Source organism: Procambarus clarkii, chromosome 48, assembly GCF_040958095.1.
Source record: "Procambarus clarkii isolate CNS0578487 chromosome 48, FALCON_Pclarkii_2.0, whole genome shotgun sequence".
Classification (NCBI taxonomy): Eukaryota; Metazoa; Arthropoda; class Malacostraca; order Decapoda; family Cambaridae; genus Procambarus; species Procambarus clarkii.
In genome coordinates this window covers 6,559,777-6,568,021 of record NC_091197.1, presented here as the reverse complement: position 1 = coordinate 6,568,021, position 8,245 = coordinate 6,559,777, and the positions used below count along the sequence as shown (strand labels likewise).

The 8,245-nt window shown below is 40.3% G+C and overlaps 1 protein-coding gene across 2 annotated transcripts; it reads left to right on the top strand.

Annotated features, from left to right (window-relative positions):
* Positions 1-1,727: 1,727 nt before the first annotated feature.
* Positions 1,728-7,431, top strand: LOC123764699 (oplophorus-luciferin 2-monooxygenase non-catalytic subunit). Of its 2 annotated transcripts, XM_069302517.1 has the most exons (4): positions 1,728-2,603; positions 4,462-4,575; positions 6,587-6,785; positions 6,901-7,431. In XM_069302517.1, the coding sequence occupies exons 1-3, from the start codon at positions 1,778-1,780 to the stop codon at positions 6,775-6,777; spliced, it is 1,131 nt and encodes a 376-aa protein (XP_069158618.1). In that variant the 5' UTR covers positions 1,728-1,777; the 3' UTR covers positions 6,778-6,785; positions 6,901-7,431. The 2 variants fall into 2 exon arrangements, with proteins under 2 accessions (XP_069158618.1, XP_045608674.2); XM_045752718.2 differs by having other exon boundaries at positions 6,587-7,431.
* Positions 7,432-8,245: the final 814 nt, after the last annotated feature.

Below are 8,245 nucleotides of genomic sequence, written 5' to 3'. Positions count from 1 at the left end.
GGTAGGGCTGTTGCCTCCCAGCAGTGCGGAGGAGGAGACATGATGTTGCAACCTGTCCTTATACTTATTGCATCGCAATATTGACTCTATCAACTACATCGTTCAAATTAGGGTGTACTAACTAAATTTGTAGCACAGCCATATTGACGCCTCCTCGGACATATTAGCATCGTTATTGATGGGTTAGGAAGGATGTAGCGGTTCCTATTCTTGTGGTTATGCAAAACTTGCTTCAAAACTGGCGCTTGTCATATAGCGAGAACGGGATGAATGTTGCAAGTGTCCTTATCTGGTTATCCTGAAAGTGGTCTAGCAATTTTCGTAAGTAATATATACACAACCCAATTCCAAAATGGGGCTGGTGAATGTCAGGTACAATTTCACAGTTATCATTGTCCCCTGGACAATGTTTTTCGTTCTAGACTTTCTCTCTGTTATCTCTCTAATAGAGCTTGTGTCTGTTAACGTGCTATGTACAGCTGCTGTAACTCTACTTTGTTTAGCCTGTTAACATGAAATGTGTGTTTTCCCTCTCCCACTGAACTCAACCATTTGAACTGATTGGTACAACGAATCCTTGCCTCTTGCAAATCGTCGTTCGATCCCCGACGATCCAAGTGGTTCTCCAATTTTCATACTTTCCACGTTCACAGCTCATATGTCCCAATATTAAAAAATAACCAATTACCGACTCTCCGTCGTACACATTATTAGGACTCTGGGCATAATTTAGTGTGAAGAAATTCCCTCTCATATTTCACGCCATTGACATTGGCAGTTGGAATATTTTTTTGAAGTCTGAAATTTGGTTTCACACTCTTCTGACCCTGCATATGGTCTTCAGGAGAAGCAAGTTACCGTTTGCTCCGAGTTTGCTGAGAATTCTTCTGGGATGGATTGTGCTTAAAGGTAAAGGATAAATTATATTGTGACTTAGAAACTGTGTAAATTAGTTCATATACATCAATAATACGAATCAACTCAAAGATGTCCATGTACGAATTTTCAGCCAAATAAAGTGGCACGTTTGTCTGTGCACACGAGATAAATTTGTCAACTAGAATAAAATATTTATTGTCTAAATTTATATTTTTTAAGAGTCTAGCCACTTGTTTATCAGGTATTATTTACGGGCAATCTCAACCAATGATTGATTTTGGAGCTTGTCTAAGTGGTGTAAACCTCTCCCAGAATTGATCTGGAATTGACTCGTAGCCGATCAGGATAACAGCTGTTATCATAATCAGCATTATTCCCATAGGAAGCTATTGCTCCACAGTTTGGCTCTAGAACGATGCTGTCCACTGGACGCCGCATGCTTAAAACCTAATTTTGAAAAAAACAAAAATATATAAATCTGGGATATTTTAATTTTTAAATTTCTTCACCAGGTCATTTATGTTAACATCTAATAGTTGTCTGTTCCAGACATCCTTAATACAAATATACAATCATTTCAACACAAAGAAACTACACTAACAAGTTATCTCACAAATATTTCATTAAAATATTTAGTTCAGGTTACAGAACAGATAATTATTACCTGCTACCGGAGGTAAGGCAAAAGTGAGTCCATATTATGTATATTTAGCGGACTTCCAGGGCACCTTGGCGCCACCGTCGTGTCCTGCCTGGCGGTATGATAAGGCTGGAGGAGTATAAGGACAGCTGTGGACAAGTCTGGCGATAAGATAAGGCTGGTGTAATATAAGAACAGCTGTGGACCAGCACACGCCACCTTGCTGACAGCCGCTGACTGCGACACAGAGGCCGTAAGATGGTGTTGAAGATTGTGGTGGTGTGTGTGGTGGTGGTCCTTGGTGTGGGAGATGTCACTCCCGCCTTGGTTAACCCCGTCCAGGACTCGAACCCTCAGCCTCGAGAGTGGCCCTGCCCAGACGAGACGGACTTTCTGCCTTGTACCTGCACCTCGAACCAGCAAACTGATCTGAAAATTGACTGTTCTGGTGTAAAGAGTAATCTTGAGTTGCAAAGAGTGTTTACCTCAATATTTCCTTTCACGGATTTTTTGGAGCTGAGAATTGTCCAGGATCCATATGATGATGCTTACGATCTGAACACATTAGACCCATTTGTGTTCGCAGGCCTTTCTTTTGAACGAGTCATTATCCAAGGGACGAAGATTAAAGAGGTGAACGAGCAAGTGTTCACCGACTCACACAATCACCTTAACTACCTAAACCTTGCAAATAATGACATATACGATTTTCCATTCGAGACGATTCAGTTGTATACAAGACTCGCTAATTTGATCCTAGATGACAACAATTTGATTACCCTTCCAAACATAGTATCTACAACACTGCAATCCATTAGCGTCAGTGGGAACTCCAATTTACAGTTCAAAGCTAACGTCTTCAATAATGCTAGTATGTTAAGCAGAATCAGCTTGGCCCGTAATAACATCCAGGAGTTCCCTCAACACGTGTTCCAGAACCTGGATTACGTAGCCATTGTTGACCTGTCTGGAAATGAGATGACATTTGTGAACGAATTTACCTTCGACCCTCCAAGAGAAACTCTTTTGCAGATCTCATTAGACAATAACAAAATCGACCTCGTTCACTACAACTCTATAAAAGGTGAGCCACACCATGTGACGTCTTGCAGCATACTGACTGTGTTCTTCACATTCACCTGCTGATACGTAACTTACTGTTCATACAAACAAAAATACACCTTGAACTGTTGATATGTAATTTACTGTCCAAACTAACAATAGTTCACCTCCACCTGCTGATGGACAACTAACTGGCCAAACTAATAATAATAAACCACCTGTTCGTAGATAACTTACTGTCCAGACTAACAATAATACACCTCCACCTGCTGATAGACGACTAACTGTCCAAACTAACAATAATACACCTCCACCTGCTGATAGACGACTAACTGTCTAGACTAACAATAATACACCTCCACCTGCTGATAGACGACTAACTGTCCAGACTGACAGTAATACACCGCTACCTGCACCTCATAACATACCATGAACACAATGGTTATAAGAGAAGTTGGTTATGAATTTAAATAGATATTAAGGAACTTGTTCACCCTTTTAAGACTTTTTATTGTTTTCGGAGTAAAGGCAGAATATTAACATAGGTCATGTTTAATAATGTTAAGTTAGATTGAATTCGTTCAAGGAATTTCATTCGTCTAAAATTTATTTCGTCCAAGGAATTTAATTCGTATAAATCAGTATGGTAAATTTTTAGCGTAAAATATCGATATTTTAAGTTACGATGAAAGCTATAGTTCTGATAAAGAATTTTACATTTAGAATTATATCCAGTTTAATTATAATGTCTTTTATGCATTTTATTATACTTAATAAAATGAAATTGAGTTAGATTGCTGCTAACTAACGACTTCAGCTAATAATAAACCAACCGTGCTAACATATGACTCATACTAACATATGATTCATACTAACATATGACCCATACTAACATATAAATCATACTAACATATGACCCATACTAACATATGCCTCATACTAACATAACTCTCTTCTAAATCCAACACATGCAGAAACATACAATCCGTTCTATCATAAGACCTGTGATAACATACGACCAGCAAACAATAAACTGATATTAATATATTAGAGATAAGGCAACATTAAAAGATGAAACATAGCAGAAGCACTGCACATCAAACAGCCTCTTATAACTATCAACAGTCAGCTTACATCGAGGCTTCGCCAAGTTTTCGGCGTGAAAACTCATGCTTTTGAAATGGATTAAACTGTGGTTTTTACAACTACTGACAATATTATTACCACAAATACGTTAAAGTTCCAGTGATTCAGGTTAGTGATACTATTGTATTGATAATGCATTCCTGCTAAATCAGGAATAAGAAGAGGACATTAATGAGAGAAGCAACAATAGGAATAATATTATTGCAGTGAATAATGTCACTGATACCAGTATGTACACTCACTGCAACTTGTGTTACTTCTGCTGAGTTACTACTACTTCTGTCACTACTAATATTATTGCTACTACTACTACTGCTACTACTACTACTATTGCTACTACTACTGCCACTACCTTTCTTCCCCCTCCTACCACCACTGCTGCTGCTACCATTCCTCCTCCTGCTACAACTTTACTCTTAACTACCAAAATTATAGCTGCTCTCACTAAAAGACCTCTTCTACGATTACTGCTTCTATTATTGTGACTCTTATAACTACACCTGCTGCTCCCGGTACCCCACTACTACACCTGCTACTCCCAGTACTCTCACTACCACACCAACTGCTCCCAGTACTTCCAAAACACATTTCATCATTGAGAAGAAAATATTGGAATTAAATATAATTGAAAAAACACATTTTCTAGCGAATGTTGATAAATAGGGGTGAGAAGAAAGTAATTGGTAGCATTGTCTTCTTTTGTCCTCCTATTCTCACTCTTCCCTATTCCACAGGTCTGATGGCTGGAGCCCACGTGAGTTTGGCAGGCAACCAAATTATCTATTTGCAAGAGGTTTTTTATAAGCCAATCCTCGACCAATTGCCTTCTGGATCCCTTGATCTTTCAAGTAGGTAACCAGCTTTGGTGGGTTGTGGGTCATGTATCTGTTCCGTTAGGTCAGGGGAAACCAGGTGATTAGGTGGTTAGTAAGCAGGCGATCAGTCACAATAACGTGGCTGAAGTATGTTGACCAGACCACACACTAGAAGTTGAAGGGACGACGACGTTTCGGTCCGTTCCTGGACCATTCTCCAGTCCTGATGGTTAGTAAGGCTGATGGTTAGTAAGGTTAGCGAGGATAGTATTTATCGACTAGAGTTTTGTAAGGCTAGTATGTGTTGACCATAGTATTGTAAGGATAGAATATGTTAACCATAGTATTGTAAGGCTAGTATGTGTTGACCATAGTATTGTAAGACTAGTATGTGTTGACCATAGTATTGTAAGACTAGTATGTGTTGACCATAGTACTGTAAGGCTAGTATGTGTTGACCATAGTATTGTAAGGCTAGTATGTGTTGACCATAGTACTGTAAGGCTAGTATGTGTTGACCATAGTATTGTAAGGCTAGTATGTGTTAACCATAGTATTGTAAGCTAGCATGTGTTGACCATAGTATTGTAAGGCTAGTATGTGTTGACCATAGTATTGTAAGACTAGTATGTGCTGACCATAGTATTGTAAGGCTAGTATGTGTTGACCATAGTATTGTAAGCTAGCATGTGTTGACCATAGTATTGTAATGCTAGTATGTGTTGACCATAGTATTGTAAGCTAGCATGTGTTGACCATAGTATTGTAAGGCTAGTATGTGTTGACCATAGTATTGTAAGGCTAGTATGTGTTGACCATAGTATTGTAAGGCTAGTATGTGTTGACCATAGTATTGTAAGGCTAGTATGTGTTGACCATAGTTTTGTAAGGCTAGTATGTGTTGACCATAGTATTGTAAGCTAGCATGTGTTGACCATAGTATTGTAAGGCTAGTATGTGTTGACCATAGTATTGTAAGGCTAGTATGTGTTGACCATAGTATTGTAAGCTAGTATGTGTTGACCATAGTATTGTAAGGCTAGTATGTGTTGACCATAGTATTGTAAGGCTAGTATGTGTTGACCATAGTATTGTAAGGCTAGTATGTGTTGACCATAGTATTGTAAGGCTAGTATGTGTTGACCATAGTATTGTAAGGCTAGTATGTGTTGACCATAGTATTGTAAGGCTAGCATGTGTTGACCATAGTATTGTAAAGCATGTTTGGGTCTACATAGTACTGAGTTAGCAACTGATGTGGGATGTATCCTGATAAGTAACACACTAGGTGAGGTGTACCCAAGCAGATATGGTAAACCTCGAGTATATCCTTGAGAATATACCTAGTGCGGGCGCCAGAGATCCCAGATACAATCAAGATGTCACAAGGACAAAGATCACAATTACTCCAAACATCTAACACCTACGGGCTATTCATGCCCGTGCCACCTCTTGTGGCGGCTTCATCTTCAACAACAACAACATAGAGTGTCAGGGAGCCGGTCGGCCGAGCGGACAGCACGCTGGACTTGTGATCCTGTGGTCCCGGGTTCGATCCCGGGCGCCGGCGGGAAACAATGGGCAGAGTTTCTTTCACCCTATGCCCCCTGTTACCTAGCAGTAACATAGGTACCTGGGTGTTAGTCAGCTGTCACGGGCTGCTTCCTGGGGGTGGACGCCTGCTCGAGGACCGGGCCGCGGGGACACTAAACCCCGATATCATCTCAAGATAACCTCAAGATAACCTCAAGATAACCTCAAGATAACCTCAAGGCACACGTCTCGATAATGAATATAACTTCATAAATATAACAATAAAATATAAATAATAATACGGTCTTCATACGTTCCCTCAACGTCCTTGAACGTGAACAAATGCTGAAAGTTGTAATAGTTAGAGGCAACATTTGACGATATCCCATACAAATTTTTGGGCCCGACGATTGCTAGGCTATATACGAGACAAGGGTTGGGTGTTTACATTGGTCAAAAGACCCCTTTGCAGTTTCATTTCTCGTTACGTTACATGCATGTGTCGTTACAGGGAACCCTCTGCTGTGTGGGTGTGACATACACTGGCTGTACCCGAGCGACCCCAGCCCTTATCTCAGCATCATAACGGACACCACCAAATGCTACGACGGAACTCTCATCCACTATTTGATTCCTTCATACTTCGCTCTCCAGTGTCCAGCTTATACTACAGTCGCACCAAAAGGTCCCAAGAAACACTAGTCACACACCTGCTGCAGGAAGACCCTGGGGGTACACCAGTCACACACCTGCTGCAGAAGACCCTGGGGGTACACCAGTCACACATCCTGCTGCAGGAGACCCTGGGGTACACCAGTCACACACCTGCTGCAGGAGACCCTGGGGGTACACCAGTCACACACCTGCTGCAGGAGACCCTGGGGTACACCAGTCACACACCTGCTGCAGGAGACCCTGGGGTACACCAGTCACACAACTTCATAATTTAACTCTATTTTTGTGTCTACATAATTTCTAGGAGTAGGAACTCCCAGAAATGTTTATTTTTATTTTTAGTGTTTTTGCAAAAGATTCAATTATTTTCCCTTTGATTTCCATATTATAATTAACTTAACTTAATTATTATTATTTAATATTCGGAAAATGAAAGTTAAGTAAACCTATTCTCTCTATGAAGTACACGAGCCTTCCCTTTCCAATAAGTATATGAGGCTTCCTTCTCTACTGAATGCATAGGCATTAGCTCCATATATTGAGTGCTTGAATGTATATATATATATATATTTGAGGTTATTAAATCTTATGGATCCAAACGTACGTATTAAAAATATATTTTTAAGAGATGTATCTGGACTAACATAAAAAAAAATTATGGAATCAATTATTAAGATCTTACGTGAATTCCTTTATTTTCCTTATTAAGGCTATAGTGTAGACCCTCTTAGCAGGTCACCAGTTCGACTTGTTGTACTGAGGCCACAACTCTTCAACTGTTACAATCTGACATGTTCTATATCCGTTGCTGTGTGATCATGTGTTTCGCCAGCATGACACACACAGGTTGCCAGCATGACATCACCTCTCGCCAACATGACACACAGGTTGCCAGCATGACATCAACTCTCGCCAACATGACACACAGGTTGTCAGCATGACTCCAACTCTCGTCAACATGACACACTGGTTGCCAACATGACGCACAGGTTGTCAGCATGACTCCAACTCTCATCAACATGACACACAGGCTGCCAACATGACACACAGGTTGCCAGCATGACATCAACTCTCGTCAACATGACACACAGGTTGCCAGCATGACATCAACTCTCGTCAACATGACACACAGGTTGTCAACATGACATCAACTCTCGTCAACATGACATACAGGTTGCCAGCATGACATCAACTCTCGTCAACATGACACACAGGTTGTCAACATGACATCAACTCTGTACGCCAGAATGCTCTCAACGGGTTGATCGCTATATATACTGGGAATAACACTGGACTGAAAACCTCACCCTGCTTCACCTCATTACCCATACAGACGAGCTCAGAACTCGTCTTTTTCAATATTAAAATAATTTTGGTAGAACAGATTTTAAATTAAGATGTATCTAACAGCAGCTACGTGGCAGACTATGACGGTTTAGTGATTTTCTAATAAGTTTTAAGTATTCAAGATTATCAAAGGCTTCTTAAAAATATC

Coding starts and splice junctions, on each gene's coding strand:
- LOC123764699 (XM_069302517.1), top strand. CDS start 1,778: ATGGTGTTGAAGATTGTGGTGGTGTGTGTGGTGGTGGTCCTTGGTGTG. Junction 2,604..4,461: donor TCACTACAACTCTATAAAAG/GTGAGCCACACC, acceptor CCTATTCCACAG/GTCTGATGGCTGGAGCCCAC. Junction 4,576..6,586: donor TGGATCCCTTGATCTTTCAA/GTAGGTAACCAG, acceptor GTGTCGTTACAG/GGAACCCTCTGCTGTGTGGG.